General features: G+C 44.4%; 1 protein-coding gene across 1 annotated transcript in view; it reads right to left on the bottom strand.

Moving 5' to 3' along the window:
• The window catches only part of pde1a (phosphodiesterase 1A, calmodulin-dependent), a gene marked incomplete at both ends in the record, with an annotated part of 257,482 nt that overhangs the window by 194,020 nt on the left and 42,272 nt on the right, over positions 1-21,190 (bottom strand). Inside the window, one exon of the mRNA XM_084314037.1 lies at positions 9,426-9,452. Within this exon, the coding sequence (XP_084170163.1) occupies positions 9,426-9,452 (27 nt within the window). The remainder of the gene's footprint in view (positions 1-9,425; positions 9,453-21,190) is intronic.

Genomic DNA, 21,190 nt, shown 5'->3' with positions numbered 1-21,190 from the left:
TGGGACAGACCAACACTTCCAATTTCTATAGCTGAAATCCATTTTGAAATAAAAAATTAACATTACACTCCAATTATATTAGCAATGAATAAAATAACTTCACAGAAGAAAATATTTTCAAAAATATACAAAATACTGGCAAGCGCAGACACTACATTCCATCTCCCCTTCACAAAATTGGAACAGGACTTGGCTTTCTCTACCAATGCCGTATCCTGGGAACAAATTTGCACCAACACATTCACAATGACTAACAACAGGGCGGTTAGGTGGCCGAGCGGAGATTGCGTTCGTCACCAACCCCAGCTCCGGGGTTGTCACCAGCTTGGCTGGCCGTTCACACTAATACAATTGGCTGTATTAGAGGGTGGGAGAAGCTGGCGGGGTGGGTCCGGGTCGTTGTAAACAGCGACTCCTACAGTTCGGTCGGGGCGCCTGCTAAGCGCGGATAGGACCTGAGGGGGATAGTCTGATCCTCCCACACGCTACGCCCTCTCAATGAGAATCCGCGCTGCCAGGTGAAAAGAAGCGGTGATTGGCTGGACGTGTGTCGGAGGAAGCATGTGGTAGCCTCCACTCTCCCAGATGATCTGACTGTGGGGGGTAAGTGCGCAGCGACCAGGAAGGGACTGGGAATTGGCATACGACTAACATTGGGATGGGAGAAAATCAGAGGAAAATGGAGGGGGAAAAAGATCAATAAATAAAAAATAAAAACAATGACTAACAACACTAACCTTGAATTAATCCAATATAAGGTGTTACACAGAGTACATATCACACAGCACAGGATGTTTCAAATGGGATTTGCAAGCACAGATGTATGCTCCCATTGCACCCTCAACACCCCAGACAACTATTTCCATGCCACCTGGCTCTGCCCACCTGTCCAAGACTTCTGGAATTCCATCATCAATACACTATCCTGGGTCATGAGCTGCAGCATTCCTCTCTCCCCCTCCCTCTGCCTACTCTGGGATACTACTGCTATCCATATAATAGTCCAGAACACCAAACCCCTGCTCATTTCCCTATCTGTCACCAAGAAAACTATCCTCTTAAACTGGAAGACAAGAAAAAACGTGAATACTGGGCAATGGTTGGGCCTTCTCTCAAATTGCATATCACAGGAAACAATCTCAACCGTGGATCACACAGAAGTCTCACAATTTAATAGCATCTGGGAATTGCTTGTGGATAATCTAGGCTCCTAATCACAGGATATTGACCTGTGAGCCATCCACTCCACAACCCACCCTTCTCTCACCCCCTCCTTTACTTACTCCCCTCTCTGCCCCCCCCCTTTCCATTGCCATGTGTATTCGTTGTTGTCCTTCATTGTCCTTAGTTGTCATTTGTTTGTCAATGTCTAGTCTGAGTTCCCCCCCTCCGAGAGGGCAATGAAATGTCACTATTTTTCTTATTTTACTACACTTTTAATTTTATTTTGCACTGTAAATAGTTAAAATGTATAATACATAACAAAGTTGCCCCCCGAAGAGGGGGGGTGGATGGAGTGCCCTCAAAAAATAGCTGGGAGTATTACAAATATTGTCAATTTAGTCATTTAGCAGACGCTTTTATCCAAAGCAACTTACAGATTGTGAACAACAAGTCACCATGAGGGGTTCATCTCTGGCAGCTAAGGGTCAGTGTCATTGTTCGTCAAATAGTATCAAGCTTGAGTGTTACACTCTGAGTGCATAGTAGTATAGACATAATTAGCAAGATAGGTAGAAGTATAAGAATGGTAGCATAGTAGTATAGATATTAGCAAGATAGGTAGTAATATAATAATGGTAGCATAGTAGTAGGGTACATAATAGTAAAAAGACAGTAAGTAAGAGGGTTAGTTATTTATTTTATGAAATCTTTTATTTCAGATATTGTTTGAAAATGTGTGTTTTTAGTCGACGTGGAAAATTGGCCGGGTTTCAGCTGTCCTGACTGTGGTGGGAAGTTGTGGAGCGAGGACTGAGAATAGCCTGCTTCGTTTGGTTGACCCCCCAGGAGCTCGGATAGGGTGGGTCTGAGGGGGCCAGAAGATGCAGAGAGTAGGGGTCTTGAGGGTGTGTAGTTAGAGACCATTGACCGGAGATAGGAGGGAGCCGTTCCCCTCGCTGCATGGTATGCCAGGTCAAGGACCTTGAAGCGGATTCGTACAGCGATGGGAAGCCAGTGCAGCTCTCACTGGCAGCTGTGAAAAGGGCCTGTTTGCCAACGGACCAAGAACTAGAATCAAACCAGGTGCCCCTTGTCTGAGACTAAGTCAAACTAAGTCATAACGATGGAGAGTTTCCGACAAACATCAGAGGGGCTTTTTTGGATCCAACCCACACACACGAGGCAAGGCATCAACTCAGGTGATCCCCAAGGCAACTCAGTCACCCTAACCCATCATCTGAACCTGTCCAAAGAACCACTCTTCATGGTCCTAAAATGCTCGGTCTTAAATTGACCGCCGGGGATTAGCCGGGCCCCGTTCAAGCACTGCCACGCTTTAAAAGATAGGAGTGCATCACCTTGTTTGTAGAGCTATAACTATATTCTATATTATAGCTATGGATACAATACTATGGCCCATTTGACATCACCTGTCTATCATTCAATATGTGAAAAAGAATACATTTGTTCATCCATACATTCCTGTGTTATACCGTGGTGAATATAAGTATGGTTTTAGATTAGTTAGGTTTTAGGTCTGGGGTCATTCCCGAAGGGCTGAGTAATAGCCTTATACGTCAATTCTACTATAAACGTTGCCGTTTCTTGCCTGTACACGCTATTATTCCCAAATCAAATCTATATCATAGGTATTATGTTTCATCATGAATGCATGAAAGGGGGGGGGGGGGGGGGTAGGTTTTTTTTATGCTTTGATCGTCACCAACGGCATACGTTGTTGAGTAAAGTTACACAGACATGTTGCGATCGGGGTGAAGACATGGTTGGATCAACGCAGGATTGATATCATATAGCCCTTACCTTCACTAGGATGTACCCCAAAAAGAATATTCCAATTATCTGATCGTGAGTCCCAATATTGGTGTCGATCGTGTCGCCAACATAATCCACGACACATCATGCATCGAGAGCATTTGACATTTCTCAATCCGATCGTTATAACTGCTCCATTCGCCCGACAAAGAAAAGTGAGCCCGGTGACATTTGACTATTGCACAGGCCAAGATACAAGGTTTCAAAGGGTGCTCGATACCGCCATCTAGGTGGATGCGGCCGGTATTGCACTTTGGCAATCTCAGACTCATTCCCTATGGCAGGGGTGTCAAACTCATTTTCACAGAGGGCCACATCAGCATTATGGTTGCCCTCAAAGGGCCAAAGACCGTATAAATGTTAATGTAATGTAAAATAAATGTAGCTAGACATTTACATATTGTTAAACATGGTGTTTCTGTATTTATTACTTATTCAAGTTATACATATTGCATATTCATTTGCATAAATGTAAAAATATATGTTAGCTTATGTTATTTTAACAAATAATTTTAGTTTATCAGAACCCCATATTACTCCACCAATCAATGATCAAACCATTCAAGTAAATAACAAAGAAGAATATCATCAAATACAAGCTATGACATTAAGTTTGTTCAAAACCTTTTTGTCACAGTCAAGAGGGGCAGAACTAACAACTGTGAGCTGCAAAGAACACGTGGGACAGATGTAGCAGATGTTACAAAAACAAATGGCTGCACACAACCTTGCAGAGGCCATACATCCAACTAATGGAAGATAGTTTAATTAACTTTAATTAACAGATTGCAGAATGGGTACAGTACAGTACAGCTCAATACACACAATTGTTAAGGGGATGCAGACCAGAGAAAGACTTTCGACTTGTTTACATCAGGGTCCCCCATTTTCAATTCGTAATGAAATTGCTATTATGTGTCTGCATGAACACACAACTGTAACTGTACTCAAAAATAACAAAATAAGGGTTGTCTCAGTTCACAACTATATTGGTCAAGTTTTGGGTGGGACTTGTTTGCGTCCCTACAGCTTCTTATTCAATTGAGCGAGATGCTCGGTTATGTCACACAGCCAGTTTGCATCTGACAGTTCAGACAATATTTCTTCAACCCTTTGTTACCTATTCCGCCTGGATCTTTTTTGTATTTTGGGCTGTAAAATTGTCAAAGAATGTCTGAGGAGTAAGTGCTTTTGGCTTTTTTCCTTTGTTACCTCAGATGTTCAACATACATGTATGTGTAAGAATGTGTAATAACTAAGGCTGTCAAAGTGAAAGCTTTATTAACGCATTAACCCACAATTATTTTAACACTGCTATTATTTAACCCAATATGAATGTAAAAAAAAAAAAAAAAAAAAAAATTATTTTTTTTTTTTTTACCTGAGCTCTTGGGGGGCCACATCAAATGACGTGGCGGGCCGGATTTGGCCCGCGGGCCGTGAGTTTGACACCTATGCCCTATGGTAACACCAAGGTCCCTGGATGAATAATGAATAAAAATAAGGAAAAAGGAAAAACGATCAAATAACGAGTATACTCGTTGTTGCCATTCAAGCGTCGGCTCCCAATAACGAGTAAACTCGTTGTTGGCGGGGAATGAGTTAAGATGCCCTGGTCTTAAGATGCCCTGGTCCTAAGATGCCCTGGTCTTAAGATGACCTAGTCTTAAGATGCCCTGGTCTTAAGATGCCCTGGTGTTAAGCACTTTTTTTTTTTTTTTTTACTTTCTTTTATTTTGTGTCATAATGAACATCACATTGCATTAATCATACAGTATAATATACTTGATTCACATAGTCAATGACATTTGTTACTCAGCCTCTTATTCAATTTGTTTTCAAATTATTCAGCATAATCAAAATAAACTGTATCCGAGTACGCCTCTTAAACAACCCAGTGGGGAGGGATTTTTACAATTTTTTTTTGATTTTTTGTAGGATAAGAAACGAAAAAATAAATAGAAAAATTAATTTAGCAAAAGGGGAAAAAATTATTTAACAGAAAAAAAAGAACAACAAAAAAAGAAAAAGAAAGAGAGAGAGGGTGTCAGGAGGGTCAGACTCACAAGGTTACAAGTGACCATCTCTGCATAAACATATCTTTTTTCAGTTGCAATTGTGCAGTCATTTCTTCCATTGTATACATCTGTCTCAGTCTCTTGGTCCATTGTTTGATTGTCGGTGGTTGATTTTGTAGCCATGCCATAGTTATCATTTTCCTTGCTATTAACAGTATCACTCTCAAGATGTATAACGTATCTCCATAGTATGTGCCTTTCGGTATACATCCCAAGATATAGTACGATGGATTCAGAGGTAAGTAAAGATCTAGAATGGTTTTAATCTCATTTTTGATATTCACCCAAAATGTCTGCACCCTTGGACAGTCCCAGAAAATATGTGTATGATCTCCGATCATTCCACATCCTCTCCAACATAGTGGTGAGGACCCACCAGCAAATCCGGAGAGAACTTGAGGAGTCCTAAAGTACCTGACCTTGACCTTCCAGTCAAACTCCTTCCACATTGGGCTATTTGTGATTTTATGATTGCTTGAATGGCTGTCCTCCCATTCTTCATTTTCTATGATCACATTAGCTTCCAACTCCCATTTTTCTTTAATATAGGTGGTGTCTCCTGGATCGTCTAGTTGTAACATGTTGTAAATATTGGATATCTGCTTTCTTTCCATCAAGTTTTTTTCTATTGTGTTAATAAAGTACCGCTCCACATTTGTTGGTGGTCTCTTAATTGCTTCCCACTCACTGTGAGTCATTACATAGTGTCTTATTTGAAAGTATCTAAACATGTCTTTCGAAGGTAGATCAAAAGATTGCTGTAGCTGTGCAAACGATTTAAAACAGTCTCCTTCCATTAATTGATTGATAGTAACCAGGCCCAAATCCGCCCATTTTTTAAAACCCCCATCCTCCATAGCTGGCCGGAATTCTGTATTGTCTGCTATTGGCATGGCCCTAGATATTGATCGTGGACCTCCCCCCTTTTTCCTTACACTTTCCGATACCTTTAATGTATTTGTAATCCATTTGTTACCAATCTTAATTTTTTTCCAGTATGCTTTCCCCAGGAATATTATGGATCTGAGAGGGGTCTTTGGAATTGAGTTTTGCTCAATCTGTACCCATCCTGAATCTAGGTCCTTTTGTATCCAATGCACACGTATGCGTAATTGAGCTGCCCAGTAGTAGTTTCTTAGGTTTGGTAGACCAAGACCACCCTTGTTCTTTGGCAAACATAGTGTTTTAAGCCTTACTCTAGGTTTTTTCCTCTGCCAGATACATTTGGATAGGAGTTTATCTAACCTTTTAAAGGTAGTGGCAGGTATTGGTATAGGTAGAGACTGGAAGAGAAAAATAAGTCTAGGTAGCACATTCATTCGAATTGATTCTATTCTTCCCACTAGGGAGAGAGGTAAAATGTCCCATCTGGCCATGTCTGATTTGATTTGTACAATCAACTTTTCGTAGTTTGCTTGATATAACTGATTGCTGCTGGGAGTCAAAATGATTCCTAAATACCTGAATCCGTCTCTAGCCCAATGGAAGGGTACTATACTATTCAGATGTGTTTGCCATGTTCCCACTATCATCATGGCTTCTGATTTGGTCTCATTTATCTTATAACCCGACAGTTCGCCGTAATTTCTTAAATCCATCATTATGTTTGGAATTGATTCTAAAGGGTTTTTGATATAAAGTAAAATGTCATCAGCAAATAGCGAGATCTTGTGTGTAATGCCTTTTTGGTCATCTATTCCCTGTATCTGAGGGTTTGATCTAATCATCTCCGCTAGTGGCTCTATGCCAATCGTGAATAGTAACGGAGACAAAACGTCTCCTTGGCGTGTCCCTCTCTGTATCTCAAAGAAGTGAGAGCAGTGACCATTCACCCTTACTCTAAGCTTAGGATTTTTATATAAACATTTTATCCAATCTATAAATGTGTTATTGAATCCCATACCTTTCAATGTTAGTTCAAGGTACAGCCAATCAACTCTATCAAATGCCTTCTCGGCATCTAAGCCGAGAAGCATTGATGGTTCTTTTCGAGATCCAGCCACTGTTTGCAGATTTAAAGTTCTTCTGATGTTGTTAGCACCCTGTCGACCAGTGATAAGCACTGGTCGATAAGCACTTTTTTAATCACATTTATATAGTCAATGGGTCAGTAGCGGCTGCTGGATGCTTCGCCACTAGGGGCGCTATACCAAACATTTTGCAAACATGTACAAGGCACGCATTGGCGAATATTATCACCATTGCCATCGATCAATATATGATCACAGTCAGTCAAATGCAACCACGTTTCCAATAGCCCAACACAAACTCTCTCTCTCTCTCTCTCTCTCGCTCTCTCTCTCTCTCTCCCTCTCTCTCCCTCTCTCTCTCTCTCCCTCTCTCTCTCTCTCTCTCTCTCTCTCTCTCTCTCTCTCTCAGATCGATTCAATAAGAAACACATATGTATATATTGACATTTTAAACAAGTTACCATTCATTGTCTGAGTGGTTATGCTCTACCCGCGGCGAAATTAGAGAGAGAGAGAGAGAGAGAGAGAGAGAGAGAGAGAGAGAGAGAGAGCGAGAGAGAGAGAGCGAGAGAGAGAGAGAGAGAGAGAGAGAGAGCGAGAGAGAGAGAGAGCGAGAGAGAGAGAGAGGGGGAGAGAGAGAGAGAGAGAGAGCGAGAGAGAGGGGGAGAGAGAGAGAGAGCGAGAAAGAGACCGAATTAACTCACTGTTTACGTGGTCCACTCACTGTTGTCCCGACTCCCCAGACTGTTGATGTATATCAAGCCGGAGGGCTTGATAAAGTGTATAATCCGCTGTTGATGATGTATATCCAGTCCACTGTCCAGACTGCCATATAGCTTGTTAGCTGTTAGCAGTTAGCACCACACAACAAGTAGTTTGATTTCTTTGTCCATTTCCGCGTCGAACAGACTGCAAACTACCTGGCGTTCTATCGCCATGCTTAAGACAAACTCTAACCTTAACCAACTTTGAAAGAGTGCCTAAGCTTAACCGTCGAAAGAACTTGCAGTCACGCTCTAAGACAAATAGCTCGCATCTCAGTCACAACAACTATGATCTCTACCACCAAGCTAGAATTGGAACATAGAAATTGGATTCGGCCAATCAGAGATCGTCTCCGCGAAATGCTGCTACGGAAAAAAAAACTGACTTCGGCCAATCAGAGAGCGTCTCCGCGAAATGCGGCTACAGAAATTCTTGGCGCTGCTGCCTAGACCGCTTCAAATCGCGCCCGGATTCCAACATAGTCATATTTCAACGCACAGCGCGTTACGCACTGATTGGCTGAGACGGATACAGCGATCACACAGTGACGCGCACTCAGAGCGCTATCGCGTCTAGCCCGGGCCGAGAAATACAAAAAAAAAAAAAAAAAAAAGTGAGTCACTTCCTGTTCAGGAAAACGAGTATTTTTTATTTTATATAGTAACGTTATATTGTGCATTGGAAACACAAACATACTTAAAATGAGTAAATATTATTCATTTTAAACATGTTTATATTATTTATAGGGCTATAAAACAAAAAACTAAAAAAGAATTGTTCTTGTTCTTCTCTCATATAACCAGGGCAGGGCCTGAGGGGGGGCGGCGCCCTAGCGCCCCCCAGTGGCGGCCGCCACTGCAATGGGTCCTGTTGTTCAGCCTCACAATGCTATTGGATAGTAAATGTGTTTATAGGTACCACCCTCTGGCCACATGGTTTTTAAGATGCCCTGGTCCTAAGATGTCCTGGTCTTAAGACGTACCACAGAAACAAAGGAACTGACCTATACACTCTGCTCCCTGTCTGTTAGATATATGAGTCTGTTAAATATTATGTCTCCTCCCTCCTTCTCTCCTCTCTCAGGTAGATGGAGAGAACAGACAGCATAGATAGACAGAGGGAGAGAGCGTAGGAGGGTGAGGAAGTGTGTGTGTGTTTGTGTGTGTGTGTGTGTGTGTGTGTGTGTGTGTGTGTGTGTGTGTGTGTGTGTGTGTGTGTGTGTGTGTGTGTGTGTGTGTGTGTGTGTGTGTGCGTGTGTGTGTGTGTGTGTGCGTGTGCGTGTGTGTGTGTGTGTGTATGTGTGTGTGCATGTGTGTGTGTGTGTGTGTGTGGGCAGGTGTAATAATAACACTATCATCATTCCAGCAGAGAGACCATCTGGAACACACACATATATACACACACATACACACACAATTTCTCTCTCTCTAAAACAGATGAACCTCAAAACAGGACCCATCTGAGCCCGCATCTCTGTGTGTGTGTGTGTGTGTGTGTGTGTGTGTGTGTGTGTGTGTGTGTGTGTGTGTGTGTGTGTGTGTGTGTGTGTGTGTGTGTGTGTGTGTGTGTGTGTGTGTGTGTGTGTATATATATGGGGGGGGGGGGTGTAACTCACCGTTGTGATGTGCTTTTATACTTCTGCCTGAAAACAGAAAAAATAATCATTCAACAGAACAGAACAGAATAGATCACAATAGAACAGAGAAGAGCAGAACGATAGGTTATGTATATAACCTAGTTATATGAGTACTGGCTAAGCGTCCCGCTCTTCGCCATATTGAGATATACCTCATCTCCTGTACCTACTGTACTACATGAACGAAAACAAAACACCCTTGCACTTGAACAGGCCCCGCCCCCGTGACCTCCCTATAAGTCACCAGGCGTGGTCATACTCGCCCTTCCCCGGGAAGAGTTTTCCATCAGAAACCCCCCCCCCCAAGGGACCTCAGGGCGAGCTAAGAGCGGGACGCTTAGCCAGTACTCATATAACTAGGTTATATACATAACCTATCGTTATATACTCGTACTGGCATCGCGTCCCGCTCTTCACCATATTGAGATATGGGGCAGAGCGGACGCGAGGCCCGACAAATGCACCCCCTGAGGACCTGCAAGCCCTACCACCAGGGGGGAGGGGAGTCCCGTCACCCCCCCTTCCTAGTGAAGAGGGGGCGGCAGTCAACTCCACCCAAGTGCGAAAAAGGGGGTACTAGAAACCCCTAAACGCACAGCACAGGCGGGACCACGTGTGACACAACACCTCGTGGCACACACCCACACAACCCTGCTAACCCACCGAAGGGCGGGATGCAGGGGAGGTCCCAGACCTCAGAACCGCCTGGGAGACAGAACCCCCAGTCATGTCCATGAGGTAAAACCTAACAAAGGGACCCGGGGAGGACCAGGAGGCCGCAGCACAGATGTCCTCCACCGAGGCCCCCCCTAACAAGGCGGCAGAGGCCGCCACCCCACGAGTGGAGTGCGCCCTGACCCCTCCAGGGGGGGCCAACCCCGCCAACGTGTAGCAAACGGCAATGCCCTCGCATAACCAATGTGACAGGCGCTGTTTTGACAACGCCTTACCAGCGTGAGAAGAGCTCCGGATATTCTTTGGCACGAAGACTGGATTAGGCCGCAGAGTCGCACCGCTATTGACACGAATAGACAAGCACTCAGGCCGCACCGAGAGAGCACAGAGCTCACCCACGCGCTTAGCGGAGGTGATGGCCAGCAGGAAAGCAGTCTTGAAAGACAGCTGTTCCAAGACGCCCGCTCAAGAGGCTCAAACGGGGCCTCGGACAACCGGCCGAGGACCAGTTGGAGGTCCCAACTCGGAGACAGAGAACGTTTCACTGGCTTAAGGCGCCGAGCGCCAAGCAGGAAACGCTTCACAAGAGGGTGGCTGAACAACGTAACGCCCTCAAACCCCTCATGACAAGAGGATATAGCCGCAGCATATACCCTCACCGTCGAGGCCGACAGTTTATCAAAAATAGACTGAAGGAAGACAAGGACAGCGTCCATGGGGCAGGACACCGGGTCCCAGCCCCCCACCTTACACCACTCTTGGAAAATACGCCACCTACCCGCGTAAACCGCGATAGTGGAGGGAGCATGCGCGTTCCGGATGGTGTCAACCACAGAAGGGTCCATCCTCTCCAGACTCACCCTCTCACCAGCCAAACCATCAGCGGCTGGCCCAGCACAGGGAACTGCCACAGAGACCCATGCGCTTGAGAGAGGGCCCGCAATGACCAAGGAACAGGCCACGGCGGGGCTACCAAGAGCTGGATCAGGACCGGGAACCACACAGCTGCGCCCCGGTCCGGCGCAATCAGGATCAAGGTCCTGCGCTCCCAACGTACCCGCTCCAACAACTGACCTATCAGATTGAAGGGAGGATCGTCCCCCCGACTGACCGAGAACCACAAGGGGCACTGGTGGGACTGTGGAGCGCCCTCAGGCTGCGCAGATTGCGAGACGCCCACAGCCAGAGCTTGAACGCCGCCCGGTGCAGATGGATGGAGCGTACTCCACCCTGTCTGTTGATATACGCCGCTGCTGTCATGCTGTCCGTCCTGACTTAGACGTGCTCACCCACCACCAAGTGGCCGAGCCGCTTGAGGACCAGGAGGACCGCCTTCAATTCCAACACATTGATGTGCATGGCAGACCGGGCAGCATGGATCGTCCAGCTGCCCCTCACTGTGTTGGTCCGACACGTCCCCCCCCATCCCGTGAGGGAGGCGTCGGTGAAGACCGTGACGTGTGACCGCCTGCTGCCCATGGGGACCCCGCTGGTGAGGGTACCAGGCCTCCTCCAGTTGGCGAGATCCCCCCGTATCGACAAGGGAACCTTCAACCGTTTCCACTTGTCCCTCACCGGGTCTATTTTCATACTGGAAAACCACCTCTGTATCCTCCTCATGAAGAGGAGGCCAAGAGGGACCACAGAGTGAGCAGATGCCATCATACCGAGCAGGCGCATCACATACAGCGCTGTGACCGATCCGCCAGGACGGAGACCCCCGAGCGCGTCGAGGATAGTCACTCGCCGCTGCTCCAAAAATATGCAAGATATTTTCAGCGTCGGCTGTAGCCCCACTACCCGACGCTAATGTGGACAGAAAAACAATCAGCTGAGCCACAACACTGGCCGCAGCTAAATTCCATCCAATGGCAGTATAACTCTTATCAGTCCATACTGCCACCTGCCGGGCCGACCTGCTCTCTAGCGTCGGCTTCCGGGTGGGACACCGTTCAACCCTGCCGGGGCACAGGATCGATGCTACCTGGCTCTCTAGCCACGGCACACCTGCCCTGCGCCCTGTTGTCAACCCATTTACCCGTAAAAAGGGTAAATAAGTCTCAGCAAAACCCCCCACATTAGCTACCGACTGACCTTCATCAATGAACCGGTTAAGAGGAGGGAAAAGCGGTGACATCCCACAGCGGGGAACATTAGAACAGTGACCCAGCATTATAGCATTAGTATTAGCAGCGCGCTCCAGGATAGCCTGGAAAACGTCCAACTCAGAGGGACGTTCACCCAGACATCCTGCCCCTTGCGCCGATACACAACTCGGTTGTCTAAGAGAACAACAAGCAGCATTACTAACACCAGCGTTAATGCCTGATGGCACAGAGCCTACCTGGGTGCGAGTTAGCTAGTTAGTTAGTCGTCCCTCGATCTGCTGCCAAAAGACGAGGAAACACCAGGACAGACCCGACGTGCCGTTGGAACATGCCGACAAGATTCCAGGGGCTGGCAAATCTCGGGCGAAAACTCAACATTGCGCAATTTCTCTTTACACTTCATAACGCTAGTTACACAGGCAGGGCCGGACTGGCCATCGGGAGCACCGGGAGTAAAAAAAAAATATATATAAAAAAAAAAAAAATGGCCAGGCCATTGTTTCTAGTTGTGGCGGCGGCGCGGCGCGATAGTTAGATAACCTAGATGGGTGGGGAACAACCAGGATTTCACTGTCTGCGACAGAGTTGGAGAACTATCTGACTCTCTCTCACGCGTATCACACACACACAATGGAGCCGTGCTGCCGCTTGTGATTGGTGGAGGCGGGACCAGGCAATACAACTGATTGACAGCGGAGGCGGCGAATGGAATGGCAGACGGCACTCAGATGCAGAATAACAGCCAGGCAATGAGCCAGGTAGTGAGGGACTCGGGAGAGATACAGTAGAGCGAAAGTCAATTAACGTTGATGTCAAGATGGACAGTGGAAGAAAGAGAAAGGGTGGAGGAGAGAGGGATAAAACAAAGAAAAAGAAAGGCCCTTACAGGAGAGAGTGGTTAACTGTATTATAATAGTAAATAGAAAAATATGTTGTGCTCTTGCTTTTTTCTTTTTTAAGGTGGAGAGAGTAGCATTGCTAGTGCCACAACAGTTTTATTTGAGGTCCATAACAGTACATTGTACTAAGCAATTGTTGGCTCATTAGTTTGTGATTCACATGCACTAAAATTCACCAGAATGCACGAAATTAAGTCTTTGTAACAAAAAAAATTCCTGGTGGGGGACCCCCAGACCCCCCACTTAAAAAGTGGCCTGACTGGGGCTATATTTCGCGCTATATCTCCCGGTATGAATTATTTCCCCAGTCCGGCCCTGTACACAGGGTGCATTGCAACCGCCATGATGGAAAACGAAAAAAAGGAAGGGCGAGTATGACCACGCCTGGTGACTTATAGGGAGGTCACTGGGGCGGGGCCTGGTCAAGTGCAAGGGTGTTTTGTTTTCGTTCATGTAGTACAGTAGGTACAGGAGATGAGGTATATCTCAATATGGCGAAGAGCGGGACGCGATGCCAGTACGAGTATATAACAGGAAAGTACAGAGCAGAACAGAACAGAACAGAACAGAACAGAACAGAACAGAACAGAGCAGAGCAGAGCAGAGCAGAGCAGAGCAGAACAGAACAGTACAAAGTAGAACATAACAGAACAGTTAGTCATATATTAATCTCAAACTGGTTTTAAATGCAAAAAAACTAAATTCATGTTCTTCTCAAAATCCCTGTAAATGGTTCATATATTGAAAGAGTCATAGAATACAAATATTATGGAATGATAAATTCTGTACTGGGAAACAAAGCCAGTTTTCATTTGATCTGTAGGAAAATTATTGTTGAATCAACTTTCCTGGTAAATTTGGGCAATGGGAGACTTCCGGTGATGGCGATGTAGGTGCAGGTCGGGTGAGGGAGGTCTCCCGGTCTAAATTTCAAGATTTACCTGCAAACACTGTGTTTTTTATTTGAAACGAAGTAACAGTCGACAGTTTATATTGAGATTTATCATTCGGTCGCACAATGAGCTGTAAACATAAAACGCTGAGCTTAAATCAACAAGCCACGCGCAGTGCCTCAACGCTGGATAGAGTTTCCAGGATGGAGGCAGCACACGTGGAAGCTAGTGATACGCACAAAGAAGTTCCCGAGACCTTATCCATGAACCAACTGGTCACAGAACTGGATAAATCCTCTTACCTTGTGCCGTACCACATGTGGGCCCTTTTTAGGACGATTTGCGCACCGGCACTTTGGCGACCCCTAGTGGCTCGGGTGTGCATATTTTGTAATAGAATATATATATCGAATTGAAGGCTTATTTGTTGCCTGTCGATAGCGACAATCCGACAAAATCCGTTCAGCGGTTCTCGAGTTACAGGCCGGTATTTGAGGCTTGTGCAAAGTACACAGTATTGCGCAAAATACCACTCCCGACTCTTGGGGCTCTAGTTCCGTCAATCTAGATCCGATCTCGAAAATGATTGTGGAGGGTTGTAACCCATGAGTGTGGCTTTCCAATGACACCCTACCTGGGGATGTATGAATCAGGGATCTGATGAAAAACTAACGAGCGAAAACAGGAAGAGAAAAACAGCCAAATTAATTGAAGTCTATGAGAAAACTCAGTTTTTCTTTTGTACACAGTTTACCAAAATCACTCCTAATCACTCATTTCTGAATGGATTAAATTTGGACATGTACTACATAAGGCTTCAGGCTATGGGTCCGTATGGATTTGTAAGCCATACCACCTGCTGGGGAAATACTACCTCTGGACTACTAACTACTACAGAAAAACTTGAGTAACACGTTACAAGTTCAGACCTATGTTACTCTATTATGTTAGCACTAAAATTGAATTTTCTTTGTGGAATCAGAAACGTTAGAATGTCATCTTTCAAAAGAGACAAGGCTCATGCATGTGCTATAAGTATAAAGTATGTAGTTTTGGTTTGCAAAAATATTATGCAGTCCTCAAAATCGAAAACTAAAATGGCCAGGGAGACTCATTGCAGGTTAAGAGGTGGATATACAATGAGCATCACTCAGAGAGGACATTTCGGCTCTAATTCAGGAGTCATCTTCGGTAGACGCACTCCGTGAGACGATGAATAGCTTCCAGGGGTGCCTAGCTACCATGAAAACCCTAGCCGGGGAACATTTTGAATCACTGATAACCACCGACGCAACGGTCAAATCACTTCAGACCCAGAACGGACTAATTCAAGACCGCCTTGACAACCTTGAAAACAGATCTTGCAGAATCAACCTTGTATAATAAATATTCCACAGGGCAGCGAAACAGGACGAGACCGATAGAGTTTAAATATGGCCTGCTAATGGACCTGTTCGGCCCAAATGTCTGGACCAAACCACCGGAGCTTGAGAGAGCGTTTTCAAGAGAAGGAAAATGTGCTTTGGGGGTCCAGACAACAGGTGCTAAGCTACTGTGGGGAAACGCTACGATTCTACCCGGACCTGAGTCCAGGTACTGCTAAGAAGCGTGCTGCTTTCAACGACATCAAACAAGCTCTTTACAAGAAGTTAAATTTTGATTATTATTCCCTGCTCGCTTGCAAGTTACACATGGAAATGAGACTCTCACTTTTGAGACGCTGGAGAATGCACGCCAATTCTACAAAGAGCGACTGATTGACAAGTCAAGTCAAGTCAAGAGTTTTATTTGTCATGGCATACAAGCATACAGTGAAATGCGGGTGGTCATGCCCGCAGCGATTGTGCAATAATACAAGTAATAAGAATAAGACATTTGTGAAATAATACAAGTAATAAGAATAAGACATACCAGGTATAAATAATGTACATAAAGTTTACAAAAAGCATGGTAAAAGACATGCTAAGGTCCTGCGATAGTGCAATACAATGTTATGGATAATGTGGCAGACATGATGCTCTGGCCACCATTGCTTACTGTTCCTGCTCAATTCTCTAACAACAGACATTATTCGCTCATTACTTTGTGGACATTTGTATCGCACATCATTGTTGGGTAAGTGCATGGTTTATAATTGACTTTTCACCAAGCCCCTTGAGCGGCGTTTGTATTGACTTTCACCAAGAACATTGTGAACTTTGAACTCTGCTCTCTCTGCCTGAATACTCAAGTTACATTTTGTTGTAGAGAGGCTCCTCCCAGCTGACCAGAAGTGACACACGTGTTTCTGTGAACCTCTCGCGATAAGAGTCTGACGCATTACGTCACATTTTAACAGGCATTTTTTAACCCTGCTCTCTCAAGAGACGGACGCACTACGTCGCAGTTCAACTGCCATTTTGTTTTTTCTCTCTCATACCGGGATTACCCGGATGTTGGACGTTATAGAGGCAAGGACTGTGGCCTTTTGTTTGTTTATTTTTTCACTGTCTCCATATCTGACATGTCGCGGAAGCACTGCGTTACAGTTCACTCTGTTGTTTGTTTAAAAATAATAATAATTTAAACCAATAATACCTGTATGATAGACTTTGTTCTATAGTGGCGTTGTAAATTAATATACATATATATATATTTCAGGTAAGAGAAAATAATGTATATTACTGTAATCAAGAGCCCCTTTATTTTTCTATTATTTTAAATGTTTTCATTCTATTTCTATTTAAAGAGAGGGGGATATACAGTATAACAGCAGTGTTGTTAATTGATATACTTACATATATAATTCAGTTAAGGGAAAATAATGTGTGTTACTGTAGTCAAGAGCCCCTTTAACTTATTATTATAAAAAAATGTCAGTCTATTTCTATTTAAAGAGGGGGGATAAATAGGATAAAGGTGTCGTTTGACAATGTGCTGGGAAGACCAGGGGACCTTCCGATAGGAGAAGTTATGGAAGTGGAAAAGTTATCCTGCTGGCAGTGGAGAGGGGGGGTGGGTGGGGTTGTAGTGGGGGAAGTGGACTGGGAGGGATATGGAGGGTTTGTAAGTGCACGGGTGGGTTTGTGCGGGTGGGAGGGATATGGACATGGGCGGATGTATATTGTTATTGCTTGTTTTTTTTTTGTGTATTGTTTTTGTTTTCTCTCCCCCCCCCCCTTTTCCTTCCTCTGTTGGAGTGTTGCTGCTCCCTACATAAAGTCTCGATATGACGGGTCATGGTAAGAACCTTCGCTTTATTTCTTGGAATCTGAAGGGTGCCAATCAGCCTGTAAAAATTAATAAGGTAATGACTCATCTAAAACAACTTAGGGGTGATATTTTCTTTCTGCAAGAAACACACCTTCGGTCTGCAGAGATTCACCAAATCAAGCGCCCCTAGATAGGGAATATATTTCATTCTAAATTCTCAGCAAGAGCAAGAGGCGCTGCCATTCTTATAAATAAAAATATCCCCTTTGAGCTATCAAACTCTATTGAAGACCCTAACGGACGATTTGTGATTGTTTCGGGTAGGCTATGGTACGCCTGTGATTATGGCCTGTGTCTACGCACCTACATGGGATGATGATAAATTCATATCTAACTTCTTCTCCCTTCCCAAGGTAGATTACCACTGTAGTGGCCAAAATCCAAAACAGGTCTGTCCTATAACTCTATTTGAATCTTCCTTTCTTGGCCACTTGTAGGGCTGGGAAGCAGTGTCAGACTCGCAGTCGCAGAACAGAAACCACTGCACGTTTTTGTTGCTCTTTTTGCTCTTTTAATGTCCAGCAAGAACAAAATATGAAAACAATATCGTACATAGAAATAAAACAAGAGATCCTAATAATCTCGGGAACAAAAGGTTGCGTCTGCGTTGCGTGTCAATGACAGTATTGCTGCTGCCTGCTGCCCTGCCGTCACACGCCGCACCTGTGGCTTATAGCGTTAGCCCCGCCCCATTCACCTGAGCAAAGCGCCCCACTCACTGAAACAGAGAAATGTATTAATGCAGGTCCAGAATGAATCAAAACAGTTAAGCTTAAATGCGGCTCTTACAACCACTATTTAATTATCGGTGGTGACTTCAATTTTGTCCAGGACCCCACCCTAGATAGGTCTTCGTCTAATCCCCACGTCGTATCCAAATCATCTAAAGTTCTTAACACCCCGGGGGTGACCAGTCCTGGTAATTTTAGGTCCTCGTGTATCTTGTTCCATGATGAAGGAGCAGCATATTTAAAAGCCATTTTCCCCAATTCAGTTCTCATATAGGGAACATCCAGTTTTAGAGCAGCTTGAGAACGAAGGGCATACTTGTATTGCTTAGTGCACAGAAGCACGCTTAGGTACGAGGGAACCAGTTTAAGCAGAGTTTTGTGCACAAGAGAGAGCCATCGAGAAAATCGCCGTATTTGTAGAGATCGGTAACTTGCAATGGCATATAGGGTGCAATGGTGCACTCGATTGCCACATCCCGTGACAAAGCGTAAGGCAGAATGGTACACAGTATCCAGCTTTCTAAGGTACTGATCAGGTGCATACATGTAAAGTAGTCACCATAATCGAGTAGTGGTAAGAAGGTGGTCGAGATCAGGTGACGTCTCACTTTAAGAGAAAAACAGGACCTGTTTCTGAAAAAGAAGCAGAGTTTAAGCTTCAGCTTAAGTTTATCTATGTGAGATTTAAATGTAAGGTTCTCGTCCACTGTAATGCCTAAATATTTGTAGGAAGCAACCCTTTCGATGTCAGTCCCTCCAGCAGTAACACGTGTGGGAAGATTGATTGATTGAAAAGTTTATTAACAGATTGCAGAATGGGTACAGTACAGTACAGCTCAATACCTACAATTGTTAAGGGGATGCAGACCAGAGAAAGACTTTCGTCTTGTTTACATCAGGGTCCCCCATTTTCAATTCATCATAACATATATGACATACATGACATACAGATAGACAGTACTGCTACATCTATACATTTATGACATATCAGATTTGCAAATACAGTACTGTTTGTGATACAAAATTGTCCAGAAAAGGAGTGTATATACATTTGGCGTAGAAACTGTACATTGGAGGAGGTTGGTTGGGTGGGGTGGGGTTGGGTGGGTTGGGTGAGGGCTGTACATTGGAGGTGGGGGGGGGGGGGTTGGGTAGGGGACACACACATTTTACACTGTGCATTGGAATATTGACAAAGCCTTACTTGGTCATTTACTGTACAACTAGTTTAGGACATTTGTAGGGGCCAGTTTCGAATTGCGGTCTCACGTAGGTGTTTTTTGAGAGTGTTTTTGAAAGTGGGTAGTGATTCACATTCCTTTACAGCTTTAGGTAGGGCGTTCCACATTGATGTGGCATAATTGCGAAACGTGTTTCGCAAAGATCAGGAGTCTCTTCCCATTTGAGAAGAGCATGAACTTTGATTTGCCAGCATTTAACACAAGCTTAAGCTGGGTAAGATGTGACTGAACAATGTCAAAGGCAGATTACAAGAACTCCATCATTTGCACAACACGGAGGTACTGGAAGCAATCATGTCCTTACAGAATGGTAAAACACCGGGCCCAGATGGGTTCACAGTGGAATTTTTAAAGTTAGTCTCTGCCTCCGTCACTCCAGCCCTTCAGAATATGCACAATGAATCCTTTTCAAAGGGCCACTTACTGCCCACTCTGTCTGAGGCCTCGATCTCGCTCCTGCTCAAGAAAGACAAGGACCCTCTCCTTTGTGGCAGCTATAGGGTCATTTCCCTTTTAAATGTAGATTTAAAAATGCTGTCCAAAATCCTAGCCCAACGTTTACAGCAGGTTTTATCAAGCTTAATTTCAATTGACCAAACAGGATTTATGCTGGGTAGACATTCCTTCCATAACACAAGAAGGCTCCTTAATATTCTCAACTCTCCTAATTTAAAGTCCCCAGAAGTAATTGTTTCACTGGATGCAGAGAAGGCCTTTGACAGGGTGGAGTGGGGGTACCTTTTCTTTATACTGCTGAAATTCGGTTTTAGCCCTGACTTTATTGCCTGGATTAAGTTACTTTACACTCACCCAGTCGCCTCTGTCCATACAAACGGAATTCAGTCAGCCTCATTCCCCCTTCATCGGGGCACCACACAGGGCTGCCCCCTTTCTCCCCTTCTGTTTGCCCTAGCCATCGAACCATTGGCTATCTGGCTACGAAGGCAGGAGGGGTTTGAGGGGTTTGAGGGCATCAACCGGGCCGGAAGAGTTCATTTACATTTACATTACAGTTCATAAATTGTATTTATATGCCGATGACCTCCTTCTGTACATGTCCAACCCAGCTGCCTCTCTCCCTACAGTTCTCAATATACTGGACAAGTTCGGGTCTAACTCTGGCTATAAGTTGAACCTCCATAAAAGTGAACTTTTTCCAATCACTTCAGCCAAAAATATACCCTGGACATTTTTCCCCTTTAAGTATACAACAGATGGATTTAGATATCTAGGGGTTAATATCACCAATTCAATCCAAACAATGTTTTTGAAACACTTCTCACCTCTCCTTGAAAAGTGCAAACTTGACTTTAACAGATAGGCAGGTCTTCCACTGTCACTGGTGGGCAGAGTTAATTTAGTTAAAATGGTAGTGCTACCAACGTTTTTATATCTTTTCACTAGGGATTCAAATTAAAATGTGAAATGATATTGGAAAATATCGGTATTGGTTTAAAAAAATACATTTACATTTATTTAACCTTTATTTACCAAGGCAAGCAAGTAAGAACAAATTATTATTTTATTTATTGTCAAAAGTATGCATACTGTTGTGTTAATTCCACAACAAGAGATATGTAATGTTAATTATTCAGTTTTTTCTGCATATATCGGTATCGGTTGATATCGGTATCGGAAATTAAGAGTTGGACAATATCGGTATATCGGATATCGGTAAAAAAGACAATATCGAACATCCCTACTTTTCACCCATATCCCAGTCCTCATTAACACTTTCTCCGTCAATAACGTCATACAACGGGTTTCAAGTTCATGCGAATTCTGCCAGATCACGGCGTACGACGTTATTCTGATCATATTTCATATTTTCGCCATGGTATTCATATTTCACTCACGGAGCCTTGTCTGATGCTGTGGCACTCAGCACAACTCTGCAACGCTTCAATATTGCCACCTGGTGGATGATCTGCGAGTTGCCAAACCG

Source organism: Notolepis coatsorum (assembly GCF_963971535.1).
Source record: "Notolepis coatsorum genome assembly, chromosome: 5".
Classification (NCBI taxonomy): domain Eukaryota; kingdom Metazoa; phylum Chordata; class Actinopteri; order Aulopiformes; family Paralepididae; genus Notolepis; species Notolepis coatsorum.
The sequence above is the reverse complement of the archived record's forward strand: the minus strand, read 5'-3'. Positions and strand labels throughout refer to the sequence as shown.